The 16,256-nt window shown below is 35.8% G+C and overlaps 1 protein-coding gene across 2 annotated transcripts in view; it reads right to left on the bottom strand.

Annotated features, from left to right (window-relative positions):
* ANKIB1 (ankyrin repeat and IBR domain containing 1) overlaps positions 1-16,256 on the bottom strand; it is a gene marked incomplete at both ends in the record, with an annotated part of 149,718 nt that overhangs the window by 56,469 nt on the left and 76,993 nt on the right. For both annotated transcript variants that reach the window (XM_080701377.1, XM_080701378.1), the window contains one exon: positions 11,226-11,343. In XM_080701377.1, coding sequence (XP_080557503.1) covers positions 11,226-11,343 — 118 coding nt within the window. The remainder of the gene's footprint in view (positions 1-11,225; positions 11,344-16,256) is intronic.

Genomic DNA, 16,256 nt, shown 5'->3' with positions numbered 1-16,256 from the left:
TGCTGCCTGTGGGGAGATCTCGTGTGGCACCCAGACAGTAACCTGGAATTATATTAGTTTGAAGAAATGAGATTGGACTCAGGGTGACCAGAGCACCTGGAAAATGAGGGAGGATATTCTAGAAAAATCCAGATATGCTGGATGAAGACTTTCCAAATCTTTGACCAGGGCCTGAATTATGTGTGTGGGGGACATATTCCAAGCAGTGATAACAAGAGAACAGAGACTCAGATGCTGCCCACTGCAAGGGAGACACAGAAGTGTGAATAAAATCAAGAAATAAATATCAAGACTCAGAAGAGTGTAACAGAAGCCAGCATCTCTTCAAATATATCCTTTGGGGACTAAACCTAGGACCTTAAGCCTACAACGCAAATGTTCTACCACTGAGCCACACCTGTACTCCAACATATCATTTCATTATTTGGTGTTCTAATGCAGTGCTGGGGATAGGACCCAAGGTCATTCACATGCTAGCCAAGCACTCTACCACTAAGCCACACTCCTGCCCCCCAAGCCCTCCCAGTGTATCATATCAAATATGAAGTTCAAATACAAGACAAAAGTTCAAAATTAAAGACACAAGTCCCAATTACAGATATTTGAAAAAATGGAAAAATGTAAGAAAATGTAATCAGTACAGACCAATACTGAAATGATTCACATAGAATTAGTAACCATCAAAGACTTAAATAATAACTTTATACTGGAGATCATAAAAAATGTGTAAACAATGAAAAGACAACAAAACTCAGTAAAATAATAAAAACTAAAAAAAGAACCAAATGGAAGTTTAAGAACTAAAAAACAATATCTTAAAAAATAAATCACAAGGATCAGCTTGAGTTTAGATATAAAAATGAGATCAGAGGAAAAATTTGGTGAGCTTAAAATAATACTAATAAAAAGACCCAATCTAAAGAACAGAGAAAGAAGATGAATTTATTTTGAATACATATGGCATTTAAAGGAAAATTTATAACACTATAATATTTATGATATACATAGTTTATTTATAGCATAAAAGATGAGGCAATGGATCCATAAATAGTTATAGTGATCTTATATTTTATGTGACATAGTCTAAAAAAGAAAGAATACAGTAGTCCAGAGAACAGGCATTTTAAAAAAAATTCAAACAAGAATAAATAAAATCCCAACAGATAATTAAAATCGAATTCTAAAATTATTCAAGCAATTCAAAATAGAACAGAGAATAAGTAACAGAGGAAGAAAATCCAGAAAAGAGAAATGAGAGGAGGGGGAAAAATGTGAAATGAAAGACCTAAATCCAATTATAGCAATAATTTCATTAAAAATAAATGAACTGCTGGGCAAGATGGCACGTACCCGTAATCATAAAACTTTAGAGGCTGAAACAGGAGGATCACAGGTTCAGGGCCAGCCTCAGAAACTTAGTGAGGTTCTCAGCTACTTAGCAAGACCCTGCTTCAAAATTAAAAGTAAGATAGGGCTGAGGATGTAGCTCAGAGGTAGAACACCCCTCTGTTCAATTCCTAATAATACAAAACTAGCTAGCTAGGTAGCTGGCTAACTAACTATACTAAGAGTTCAATTGAAAAAGCTGAGTGTATTAGAAGACATAGGGAAAAATAAAAAATAATAAAGCAAGTAAGCAAAGCTGGCTACAGTGGCATACATCTATAATCTCAGTGCTTGGGAGGCTAAGACAGGAGTATTGCAGGTTCAAGACCAGCCTCAGCACCTTAGCAAGAAAGACCTTAGCAACTTAAAGAGACCCTGTTTCAAAACAAAAACACGAGCCAGGCGGGTGTGGTGGTGCACACTTGTAATCCCAGCTTGGGAGGCGGAGACAGGAGGATCACGCTCAAAGCCAGCCATGCTGGCTTAAGAGACCCTGTTTCCAAATTTAAAAAAGTATAAAAATAGGTCTGGGAGTGTAGCCTGGAGGTAGAAGGGTTTCCAGGAACCTCAGTACCACCAAAACAAAAACAAAAACAAAACAAAAACAAAAAAGCACCAAACAATTAAAAAGGGCTGGGTATGTAGCTCAGAGGTAGAATGCTCCTGGATTCAACCCTAAGTATCCCCCCACCCCAAACAACCTCAACCAAATAAAAAAGGACATATATAAATGTTTATTCATGAATGGAAAATTTACCATCCCTCTATTACAACCAGGCAATAGAAAATAGTAAAAACACCAACAATTTATATAAGTATCATTGATGTTAATAAAACTCTACATTAAACAAGTGCAGAATACATTTTCTTTTTTTTTTTTTTTTTTCTTTTTTGGTGCTGGAGGTTGCACCCATTTACACCTCTGGCCCTATTTTATTTTATTTTGAAATAGAGTCTAAGTTGTGAAGGGTCTTATTAAGTTGCCCAGACTGGCCAGGAACCTGTGATCCTCCTGTCTCTCAAGTATTGAGATTATAAGCATGCACCACTCAACCCAGTTTAGAATACATTATTTTCAAATGCACATGGTACAGTCATCAAGAGAGATCATATATTAGGCTATTAAGCAAGTCTCAAAGAAATATTAAGCAAATTTTAAAAAAATTCTAAGAGATTGAAATTTTACTTAGTGGACTGAAGTGGAAATAATAGGATATCCAGAAAAACCTTAAATATTTGGAAATTGAACTATATCCTTCTAAATGACACATGAATCAAAGAAGAGAAATTTAAACATGTTAAATGAATGATAATGACAATACAATGTACAATTTTTTCACCTTAACAAAAAAATAGTATAAGAGATAAAAAATGACAAATCACAAAAAGAAATAGATGTCCAAACAACATGAAAATGTATTAGCCTTCACTTGTAACTTAGAATGCAGAATGTGGATTAAGAGCATATTCTTTGAGATACAATTTCTTTTTTTTTTTCTTTTTCTTTTTTTTGTGGGTCTGGGGATGGTACCCAGAGGCATTTGACCTCTGAGCTACACCCTGCCCTATTTTTTTTTTTTTTTGGTGGTACTGGGGTTCCTGGAAGCCCTTCTACCTCCAGGCTACACTCCCAGACCTATTTTATTTTTGGAAACAGGGTCTCTTAAGCCAGAGCAGCTGGCTTCGAACCTGTGTGATCCTCCTGTCTCTGCCTCCCAAGCGCGGGGAATACAAGCGTGCGCCACCACGCCTGGCTTCTATTTTTTGTTCTTTATTTTGAAACAGGGTCTCACTAAGTTGCAGAGGGCCTCACTAAGTAGCTGAGGCTGTCTGCGAACCACGATCCTCTGGTCTCAGCCTCCCGAATGCTGGGATTATGAGCATGCACCACCACTCCCGGCTCGAGATATCATTTCATTGATAAGAATTTATCCCAAGTAAATAAATTGATAGCTGTACATAGATATGCTTTAATGAACTATTTACGACAAAATGAAAAAGAATGGTACAAATAATCCAGCCACGCATATTGGCGCACATTTGTAATTCCAGTACTTGGGAGGCTCAGACAGGAGGATCCTCAGCTACTTAGTGATGCTTCTACAACTTAGTGAGACCCTGTTGCAAAATAAAAAATCAAGAAGAGGGCTCGGGGTGTAGCTCAGAGGCAGAATGCCCCCAAATTTAATCCCTAGTACTGCAAGAAAAAAAAAAGATACAAATAATCAACAATGAAGTAGAGCATGTTAGGAAGATTATGTAGCCATATATTTATTTATATTAAAAAGCTTTATATCATGTATTAATTTTAAAAAGCTTATTACAAAACAGCATACAGCATATGCTGATTAACCCTCCTACTATTAAAGACAACGTCATTTCCCTTTGTCTTTGTCTTAGTTGATACTCTTTCATATAGGTAACCTGTGAATGAAGATCTCAAATTCCAGATATGCTACTTATGTAACAATATGAATGAGAAAAATAAAAATGAATTATCTCTGCTTTGTAATTCTTTCAATTCTAAATGTTTGTAAAGCATTTAGTATAGGGTCTGTAATAAGGAAATCAGTAATGGTACTGAGAAGTACTATAACCTCTTATAATTTTTTTCTTTTTGGTGGAAGTGTTACTGGACATTAAGCCTAAGAGCATTCTACCTCTGAGCTACACCCCAGCCTTATTTATTATTTACTTTGAAACAATGTCACACTACGCTGCTGAAGGTCTTGCTAAATTGCTAAGACCAGCCTCCAACTTTCGATCCTTCTGTCTCAGCCACCACTACATCTAGCCTGAATGTTTTATTCTTATTTTGAAACAGGGTCTCACTAGGTTGATGAGTCTCACTACTTGCGGAAGCTGTCTTCGCACCTACCATCCTCCTGTCTCAGCCTCCCAAGTACTGGGATTACAGGCATGAGTAATCATGACTGGCTCTTAGAAATTTTTAAAAATAAATTGTTCACAAACTAATTCAAGAGCAAGTTCCACCTCCCAAATTTATATTGGTATATCCAAATAATCTTCTTACATATAGTCATTAAAAGTGGTAATTACTGGGCCGGGTGTAGTGGCACACGCTTGTAATCCCTGCGCTTGGGAGGCCGAGACAGGAGGATCGCACAGGTTCGAAGCCAGCCTCAGCTACTTAGTGAGGCTCTCAGCAACTTAGACCCTGTTTCCAAATAAAGTATAAAAAAGGTCTGGGAGTATGGTCTGGAGGTAGAAAGCCTCTGGGTTCCACCCCAGTACTACCAAAAAAAAAAAAAAAAAAAAAAAAAAAAGTGGTAATTACTGTTGAAGGATGTGCTAGGAGGAAAATTCTAGCAAAAATGAATTTATATCATGTAAAAATATACTAAATATTATCAAATCATGAGGCACATAAGTAAAAATTTTCTTATGACAAAATTCTTTTTCAGAAAAATAAAGGAAAAACTAATATAATACATATGTACAGATAAAATTTGCTAAATTTTAGTCTTATCTTCTATAAATATTTTCAGCATATTTTTTGCTTTGATTCGATCACATCAGTCCATTTAGCAAGTATTTACTGAATGCTAATTTTATTATGCTAATTTTATGAATGCTAATTTTATGTTTTATCAGGCAATGAAGATATAATGGTAGAAAAACCCAGGTACAATTCTGTCTTCATGGAACTTGCAGTTAGTAAGAAGAAAGGATAATAATAAAATACACATACACACAAAAGTCACCACTTACAGAAGTGCCATGGACAAGAGGTAGAGAATCCCAGTCAAGGAGGCCAGGGAGGGTGACCTTGGGGAAATGGCATGGAGTGAACATCTAAAAATATGTGGGAATTAACCAGGCAAAAGAAGGAAAACAAAGACATTTTAGACCGAGGAGACATATCATGTTCAAAGGCCTTGTGGCAGAAAGGAAGGTGGCACCCTTATCAAATGAAAAAGGGCAATATACCTGCAACGTGGAGAACAGAGGGGGAGCTTTGTGTGAGATAAGTCTGGAGAAACTGACAGGCTCAGCCGTGCAGGACTTTTTATAAACACTTCCATCTTTAGTGTAGGAGTAATAGAGAGTCAATGAAAAGTTGGACTTGGGAACGGGAAGGACAGGCTGTTATGATTAGATTTGAAAAGATTATTCTGACTAAAGTACAGAAAAACAAAACAAACTGGATAGGGAATGAATAGAAAGATGGTAGACTAGGAAAAGCTATTGTTTAGTATAAGTGAGAGATAACAGCTGCTAGGGCTATGTGGTGGTTGTAGAAAATGAAGACAAAGGGTGAAGTTTAAGATTTTGGGACAGTTCAGTAATGACAGGGTAAAGGGTCTGATGGTGGGAAATGTCAAAGTTGATGTCCCAGATTTCTGCTTTGAATACCCAGTTGTTTGGCGGGTGCTCCTCTCGGTAGACATAGGGAATATCAGAGAACCGGGTAATGTTTGGAAAAGCATGGGTTTAGCTTGAAACATGATTAAGTTTATGGTATATTTTAAACATATTGGAGGGGCTCTTAAAAAGACAGTTATACCTAAGATATGGAGCTCAAAATAAAGATGTAATCCAGAGGGAAAAATATATGCTTATGAAAATTTTGAGAGAAGATAACATTTCCTAGGGAGAGAGTAGAAGAAGAAGAAATAGATAACCAATATTCAATCTTCAACTGCCTATAAAAGATGATGTACTTCCCAAAGTCACTAAAAACAATGCTTCCAAATAAATTTATTCTAAGTATAAGCAAATTAGTCTTGGTCTCAAATTTTATGTTTTATTTATTTTTCATTAGGTAGCACTCAATTATATAAGTTACATTTATTGCTGGGAGAAACTCAAGAAAATGTGTTTCTAACACAATCTTTCTTAAAATTCAATAGTACTTAGAAAATACTGCCAACATTTCCACCTTTTGCTTAATCTGAAGCAATCTCAAAACGAACACTTTGGAACTAAATTTGACAACAGATAGTATAATAATCATATCTATTTTCCTGTGTAAAGCTGAACTGTTATCAAGGATATAATTTATACCTTTCACATAGCTCAGTTCTGAAACACAACCTGTCATGGCTTTATGAGCAATTATAGTAAACAGCTGGGTATTACTTTACTCAATAACATAATTTATCTTTGTAAACATTGTTAATTATTAAATGTCACTGATATTATTTTAACAATATAGAAGACATGTTTATTTTAAAATTCACACTACCTTATATTTTATACCTTAATGGGAGAAATGAAGTATGGAATTAATATTTTAGTAAGTTATTAAAAATGCTACCACAGAATAGACAAACCAAATTAAAAATTTTGATTAGATTTCACTTTATGAGAATTGGGTCCTATTATATGAAAAAAAGAATTTAGAAAAATATCAATGAAGTAAAAATGGAATTGATCACTTAGTAATACTTGGTAACACAATGTATAAAAATAGGAATAAAATGTTTTTATTATAGTGAAATTACTGGTAAAGTTAATTTTGGATTCTAAATGATACTGTACTTTATAAGTTAGGATATACCATATTACCTAACTGAACATAGATACCTGTGGCAGAGATGGTTATCTGTTCATAAAAATGTTTTGTTGTAGAATTGTTGCTTGCAGTCAGGTATAACAACATGGTCAGCTATTGTCCAAAAATATTAAATGGAAAATTCCAGAAATAAATAATTCATGTTTTAAATTGCATGCCATTCTGAGTAGTGTGATGAAATCTTGCACCATCCTGCTCATAACATGAGTCATACCTTCCAGTGAAATCTGGCTAAGGGAGTACATGCAGGAGTGATGTATGCCACTCCCAGGACCTAGGTCAAAAGGTTTCCCACAATCACTCTTCAATGTTCTTTCCCTTTCTGGTGGGTTGCGTGGAATGGAGATAATCCCCCGGGCAAACTCAGAAGCCACTTTGTCTAAGGTGGTAAAGTTTCAGGAAGAGTCCTTGAATGACTCTGTAGAGTAGAGCCGCAATTCTACCTAGTCAAAATAGAAATGCTTTGACTATTACATGATTAAAAATGCTTATTGGGCAGGTGTGGTGGCTCACACTTGTAATCCCAGTACTTGGGAAACTGAGACAAGAGGATTGTGGATTTGCGGCCAGCCTCAGCTACTTAGTGAAGCCCTCTGCAACTTAGTGAGACCCTGTTCCAAAAATAAAGAGTTAAAAATAGGGCTGGGTTGTAGTTCAGAGGTATAATGCCCCAGGGTTCAATTCCCAGTACTGCAAAAACAAAACAAAACAAAACAAAAAAAACCTTATTGTGTTTGATCTCATACTTTTGTTTCAGAAGCCATTTGACCTTTAACTAGTCTAGTAGCCCCCATTTATCCAAAGGAGTTATGTTCCAAGACTTGTAGTGGCTGCCTGAAATTATGAATAAGACTAAATTCACACACACACACACACACACACACACACACACACACACACACACACACACACTCTCTCTCTCTCTCTCTCTCTCTCTCACAAACACATACACTTTATTCTATAAATACATACCTATGAAGTTGAATTTATAAAACTAGTAATAACTAATGATAATATAGAACAATTAATAATGATAATATAGAACAATACTAAAATTGCCAGCAACACTTGTGCATTAGTGACATTACTAAGTAAAACAAGGATTACTTGAAGTTACAGGCGCTGGGATACTGTGATAGTTGAACTGACAATGGAGACGGCTACTAAATGACTAACAGGCAGTAGCATAAACAGTGTAAACCATAGACAAAGGTATGATTCATGTCATGAACAGGACGGTGCACAACTTTATCCCAATATTCAGAATGGTATACAATTTAAAACCTATAAATGTGCCTGCAATTTTCCATTTAATATTTTTGGACCATGGTTGACACATGGGTAAGTGAAATCAGGGAATGTGAAACTGGAAACAAGAGGAGACTACTGTACAGCTGTGAGGCTACGTTTGTGATTAACAGTTTCCATTTTCTATCAGTTCTACATATATTTAATACACACTCTGTGTTTAAAAGCTCCAGCAAAAGATAAGAGTATGCCTTCCAGTGCTATGAACACTGCCCAGAAGAAATAAAATTTAAGGTACTTTGTATTTTTGCATGGTTTTTAAATCTGTAAACATTATTATAGACTAAAAAGAAAATTTTTGTGTCTAAATTATATGAATTCCTAAATTTGGCTTTCAGACTGAGAATTTACTTCAAAGTTTATAAAGATGACAATACAAAAGCATAATGTTATAACAAAAAGGTAAATTTTAAGTGTGTGTGTGTGTGTGTGTGTGTGTGTGTGTGTTGTGTGTGTTTGAAAATAATAGCTCAGAGCCAGGAATGGTGGTGCATGCTTGTAATTCCAGTACTTGGGAGGCTGACACGGGAGGATCACAAATCACAGCCGACTTAATGAGGCTTTCTGAAACTTGGTGAAAGCTTGATTCAAAATAAAGACTAAAAAATAGGGTTGAGGGTGTAGTTAGGTGGTAGAATACCCCTGGGTTCAATCCCCAGCACTGCATAATAATAATAATAATAATAATAATAATAATAATAATAATAATAGCAGCTCATGTATATTACTCATTAATTCCACAACTACTTTCTGAGAGATATTGTAGAAACAAAACATTAACAGCTGCCATTAAGGAGTTCCCCCATTAACAGAGAGGAAAAGTAAATAAGATTACAATAGTCCATTCTAAGCATATAACACATATATGCATGGAATATAATGTGAATAGACAGGCAGAGGCCCAGTGAGAATCTGGAAGAAATACTCAGAAAAGGTTTCCTAGAAGAGACTGTTAAGGACAAGCTGGAGTGGGTAAGGTAAAGAAATGGGGAAACTAAAAGTGCAGGTACAGAAGCCTGCGTTGTTAAGTCTGGAAAGCCGTGAAGGGTTTCCAAGGAGGGAATGACATGCTCACATTGCCATTTTGAAAGAACATTCTAATGGCAATATGAAAAAATTAGGTGGGTGAAAGACAAATCATAACACTGGACTCTGAGTACTACAATTCAAATGAAGAATAATGAGAGCCTGGATTTAAATTGGTGGCTGTGGAAAGGAAAGAATGAAGGAAGGTGAACAGAGGCTGAGATATCTGTGTGTGTGTGTGTGTGTGTGTGTGTGTGTGTGTGTGTGTGTGTGTGTGTTCCTGTGGATGGATCCCAGGGGCTTTCTACCTCTGGGCTATACTCCCAGATCTATTTTATATATTTTGTTTGGAAACAGGGTCTCATTAAGTTGTTGACAGCCTCACTAAGTAGATGAGGCTGGCTTCAAACCTGCACGGTCCTCCTGTCTCAGCCTCCCAAGTACTGGGATTACAAATATGCGCCACCATGCCCAGATCCCAGGCTATTTTTATATATTTTTATATATACTAAAATTTAGGAGCCACTGATAGATAAAGTATAAAAACAGTGCAAATTCTAGAACTATGAAAACATGAATATTGAAGAGATTGATTCTAGAGGTTTAAATAAATTATTAACAATGGTGAACAACAGATAATAAAATATCTGGTGAACAACAGATAATAAAATAGGGAGTTTAAATTTTCTTCTGATCAAAATATTACATAAACATTTTGGAAGGTAGTATTATATTTTAGATACATGATAAAGATTTCTACTTAAAATAGTTAGAGGCTCAAAACAACTGGAATACAATAATCATTTACTTTTCTTTTAGCTAGTTAATTTATTTATTTGTTTATTTATTTTGTGATACCGGGGATTAAACCCAGGGGCCTTCTACCTTCAAACTATATCCCCAACCCTACTTTTAAAATTTATTTGGAAACAGGGTCTTACTCAAACCTGCAATCCCCTCTTCTCAGTCTCACAAGTACTGAGATTATAGGTGTGTGCCACCACACCAGCTTCTAGGTTTTATTTAAAAAAAAAAAACTCAACATTGTCTTTTTCTTTTTAAAAATGTTTTTAAATTTCAAAATACTATTTTTAAACACCAGCCAATTTGTCTGTATTGAGTGTGCAATGAGATGGTCCAATCTAGTACCTGACAACATCTAGAAAGCTATTTTAAGAATCACAGAGCTGGGTGTGGTGGTACATACCTGTAATCCCAGTACTTGGGAGGCTGAGACAGGATTGCAGGTTTATTGCCAGCCTCAGTAACTTAGTGAGGCCCTCTGCAACTCAAGTGAGACCTTGTTTCAAAATAAAAAACAAAATAGGGCTGGGGTATAGTTCAGGGGTAGAATGCCTGGGTTCAATCTCTAGTACCAACCAACCAACCAACCAACCAACCAACCAACCAACCAACCAGCTTAGCACTTAGGAAAACTTTCCTAAGTAAATGTGGTTATGTCTTAAAAAAAAAAAAAAAAAAGAATCCTTAAGATGAATAGCATAGTCTTTAATGCCATTTTGTGTGTATAGTGGTTAAGAATCTTTTACATAAAAACACAACTGAAAAAAACTAATGATACAATTCTTAGGCGTTTATTGAATTACTACAATGTTGTAAGTAAATGACTTTAGCAAAAATTACTGGTGAAACCAGAATTAGCAAAATGAATTCTAACAACTAGTCAGGTTCAAATCAAATATATTTCTGAAAAGCAACTGTAAGTTGATTTAGGAACTCAATCTGAAAACAAAATACTTAATTTCCCTCTGATTTACAGCCATTTTATGATTCAAAATATGTTATGAGGATAATGACTACTGGAGTAATCACTGCCCCCAAACACCTTAGGCCTGTTTAAGAAGCCATTTTGTTTTATATTAAAATACCAAACAGCCATCATTTAACTCTGAAAAGTTCCCAAAGACAATAGTGTGATTAGAAGCATATGACATTCTTTCATTACCATGAGCTCGAAGTAAAGCTTCAGCAGTAAAGAGAGGAGCCTGAAGCATGTCTGCAGTTTCCACAATAAGCATATCTTTCAATCTACGAAGATCCTGAGGCCTTAATCCTTCATATGGCTTTGAAAAGAAGAGAAAGTTACATTGACTCTTACAGGCTTAAAGTATGTCAGAATACTTATAGACAAATATATATGATTATAATTTATTTAACTTTTCAGTTTCAATTCAGTTATGGAAGTTCAAAAGGCTTTTTAAGGTTCTACTATCATAGACTTCAAACCACCTTTTCTCCAAGTCTCTTTAAGCTGGAAAGCTGATGCTGGGACTTACGTACCTCATTATCCTAACAATAAAAATATTACACTATAATGGCAAGACTATCATATCTTATAGTTTTGCAAATCTGGATTATATTAAAAGCATTTGAAATAAAAACTTATAATTAAACTAAGAAATAATAATTATTGCAGTTTTCATGTTATTATTGTTATTGTGTGTACTGAGGATTGAATCCAGGAACATTTTACCCTGTATCTCTTTTAGCCCTTTTAATTTTTTGCTTTAAAACAGGGTCTTACTAGGTTGCCGAGGATCTTGCTAAGTTGCTGAGGCTGGCCTCAAACCTGTGATCACTCATATTTCAGCCTCCCAAATACTAGGATTATAGGTGTGTGTGCATCACTATGCCTGGCTCTCTTGTTGTGTTTATCCTGTCTGTTCGCTTTGCATTATCAATTGTGTGTGAATATATGTGTGTCCACTTTAAGGTACAGTTTCATTCTTTGAAAAATCAAAGTAACTAGTTTATTTCTTTCAGTAAACACAGAAAAAAAGATCACAATTTTAAAAAGCAGTAGAAATTCCCATATATTTTTATTAGAGAAACAACACTTAGGATATCCTCTGGCAGAATTTATAATAGTTCTCAAAGAATTCTGGGCAGTTAAACAAATCTTACTCTCATAGTTAAATTACAGATATTTTAGAATTAGATGCTGTTTTTATTTTTTGCTTTTTTTAGTATGTCGGTAATAAGTTCATCAGTTCTTACTTAATTCCATGTGGCTAATACTATTCACCAAGGTTAATTTCTGAGTTGATAGGATCAACTTTCTGATCCTCAGACATCTTGCAGGACACACACACACACACACACACACACACACACACACACACACACACAATGAGTGTATCAAAGACAGAAAAAAAGAACAAACTTGACTACATAAAAATCTGCCAAGATTTAAACAAAAAATGTATGTTGGTTTTAATATATAGAAATTTGTGATAATCAGTAAGCTTTTTTTTTGGGGGGGGTACTGGGAATGGAACCCAAGGGCATTTTACCTCAAGCTACACCTCCAGCCCTAATTTATTCTTTTCATTTTGAAACAGGGCCTTCCTTATTAAGTTGCTGGGGCTGGCTGTGAATCTGCAATCATCCAATCTCAGCCTCCCAAGTACTGGAATTACAAGCATGTACCACCAAACCCAGCAATCAGTAAGCTTTTCAAGCTATAAAACACACACCCTTAAAGATATAATAAAAATACCTTAATAAAGCCGGGTGTGTTGGTGCACATTTGTAATCCCAGTACTTGTGAGGCTGAGACAGGAAGGATCACAGGTTCTCTGCCGGCCTCAGCTACTTAGTGAGGCCTTCAGCAACTTAGTGGGACTGTGTTTCCAATAAAGATTAAAAAATGGCGAGGGGTATAGCTTGGAGGTAGAATGCCCTTGGATTCAATCCCCAGTACCTCAAAAAAAATCTTTTAATAGTTAAATCTATAGTACTCATTTTAGTTATAGAAGTGATACATTATGTATGTAACAATGTGTATACAACATGGTATGACTTTGGAGTGACCATGGACATAGCCACTCCATTTCATTTTTTTTTCTTTTCTTTTTTTTGTGGTACTGGGAGTGGAAACCAGGGGTATTCTACCTCCCAGCTACACCCCCAGCCCTATTTTTTTTTTTTTTTTCAGTACAGGGGATGGAACCCAGGGGCATTCTACCTCTGAGCTACATCACCAGCCCTATTTTTAATTCTTTATTTTGAAACAGGGTCTCACTGAATTGCAAAGGGCCTCACTAAATAGCTGAGGCTATCCTTGAACTGTGATCCTCCTGTCTTGGCCTCCCAAATGCTGGGATTACAAGCGTGTGCCACCAGGCCCGGCTTTAATTCTTTATTTTGAAACAGGGTCTCACTGAATTGCAAACTGCCTCACTAAGTAGCTGAGGCTGGCCATGAACCTCTATCCTCCTGTCTCAGTCTCCCAAATGTACACAACATGTAAATAACAATCTATTACACTGTTTCTAGAAAATATGTTTCAAGTCCAGACTTGGGATTCCTTGGTACCTCTCCTTGCCTCAGCATGAGAGTATTTTTTTTTTAATATTCCCAATGCCAGCAATTGTATATTTCCTGAACTCATTTTCAAAATGTTCTTTTTCAGATTAATAAAGATTTTACTTTATTCATGTTGAGCTAATTAAATAGAAAAAATGGTAAATTTAATTATGACTTCAAAGATTAGTACAACTAATGAAAAATAGCTTTCCTTGCAATTCTGATATAATATTTGGGATTTTTTTTCTTAGATACTAAGAAAGAAGGAATAATATAAAGCAACTTGAACAGAGTTTTTTTTTAATGCATGTAGTTTTATACTGAAATTGGTAATAATGTAAGAAAAATAGATGAAGGACAAAGACATATTGGCTTCATGAACACAGAGCATATTCACTCTGGGTCTCTGTAATTAGGTCATGTGATGCATTTCAGTACATTGCTCAGCCCCAAGTGGGCACTTGCTCTCTCTTCTGAGGGAAGGATTAAACGAAGGTGCCTTTCTTGCAAAGATAAACTGCTACTATTTTCAGATTAAATTCAAACCAGCAATAACCTTCAAAGGATTCAGTACTGATATAAAGAGAAAAGGAAACAAAATGAAAAAGAAACAGTGAATAAAATATCTGTTCTGTTTCAGTGCATACCAGTGCTACCCAAAGACCACTGCAGAGTGAGAAACAGCCTAGCACACAAACAGAACTACTCTGATACCATGTAAAAAAAAAAAAAAAAAAGTGACAGTTTTTTCAAAAATTGTTTCAGAAAGACAGCCACAAAGTGAAGTTATAAAAGGAGTCTTTGTTTTGAACAATGAAAATAGAACTCCCCACTGACTGTAGAGGTAAAAGGCTCGTTTTTTTGAGTACTTATTTTCCCAAATACACTGTTGACTGTTAAAATTTTTAAAAGATGTGAAAGACACTTAGAGAGGACAGAGTGTATTTTTAATTTCCCTTAATACCAATCTGGGATTAAGAGAGGAAAAAGTAGCCAGCGAAAGTCATTCCATTATCCTTTCTCATTATTCAGCTATCCTTGCCAAGGTATCATCAAGACTTAGGCTACTCTAACCTACAACTTCATTTAACAGGAAGGCAAATGCTACTACAGGGTGTAGTGGGTTAAGCCTGCTCACCAGGGTAGCCAGTTAAGGCAACATCCAACAATGTGAGTTCTTTGTCAGCCAAAGAACCTTGAGCCTTCTTGAGTTACAGACAGGGGGAGGGAAGAGTTTTAAGATGGACTTTACAGCAGCATACTGCATACTTTCCCTTCATTTTACTCAGAGGCTATCATACAGTCTCCACAGGCATCATTCTTGTTTTTATTGCTTTATAGCAGTTACTACTCTCTGAAATTATATGCTAATTTACTTCATATATATGTATATATGAAGTATGCTTGCAATCCCAGCATTCTGGAGGATGAGACTGGAGGATCGTGGTTTGTGGACAGCCTCAGCTACTTAGTGAGGGCCTTCTCAACTCAGTGAGACCCTCCTTCAAAAATAAAAACACTAAACCAGGTGTGGTGGCGCACGTGTATAATCACAGCATTTGGGAGGCTGAGACAGGAGGATCGAGGTTCATAGCCAGTCTCAGCTATTTAGTGAGGCACTTTGCAACTCAGTAAGACCTTTATTCAAAATAAAGAATAAAAAAATAGGGCTGGGGGTATAGTTTGGAGGTGGAATGCCCCTGAGTTCCATCGCCAGTACTGCCAAAATAAATAAATAATAAAAAAATAAAACAAAATAAAGAGTAAAAAATAGGGCTGGGGTGTTGCTCAGAAGTACAGTGCCCGTGAGTTCCACCCCAGTACCGCCAATGTAATCTGTATTTAAAATGCTCTATAACAGCTTCTTCTCTTTTTTGTGGTAATGAGGATTGGATCCAGGGGCATTCTACCCATGAGTTACATTCCCAGCTCTATTTTGTATTCTTTTTTTTTTTTTTTTTTTTTTTTTTTTGAGACAGGGTCTCACTAAATTGCAGAAGGCCTCAAAAAGTAGTTGAGGCTAGCGGAGAACCTGAGATCATCCTGTCTCAGCCTCCTAAGTACTGGAATTACAAGTGTGTGCCACCATACCTGACTGCTCTGTAACATTTTTAATTTAACATAATAATTTATTATAGCTCTGCTAAATTCACTTAAAAAATAACTATTCTACTAACTTTTGTCTTCTCCAAGATGTTAAGTTCTACTAATTACTAATATAATTATAAACTAAATTAAAATGATTTCTTGGAGAAAAACTAAGTCATAAATAATAATAATAATAATAATAATAATTATTATTATAATTATTATTATTATTTTGATGGTACTGGGGTTCCTGGAAGCCCTTCTACCTCCGGGCTACACTCCCAGACCTATTTTATATTTTTATTTAGAAACAGGGTCTCCTAAGCGCGGCTGGCTTCGAACCTGTGCAATCCTCCTGTCTCTGCCTCCCAAGAGCAGGGATTATAAACGTGCACCACCACGCCTGGCCATAAATTATTTTAAGTATATCAATATTACTGCTAGAATATTCTTGCTCAAATGTTGCCTTCTGACCAAATAATTATTATATTAGCAATTTCTAACAAATATGCCTGTAATCCCAGTACTTGGGAGGCTGAGACATAGAATTGCAGGCTTAAGATCCTTCTCCACAACTCAG

This window comes from Muscardinus avellanarius (assembly GCF_963383645.1).
Source record: "Muscardinus avellanarius genome assembly, chromosome: 9".
Lineage (NCBI taxonomy): Eukaryota > Metazoa > Chordata > Mammalia > Rodentia > Gliridae > Muscardinus > Muscardinus avellanarius.
The sequence above is the reverse complement of the archived record's forward strand: the minus strand, read 5'-3'. Positions and strand labels throughout refer to the sequence as shown.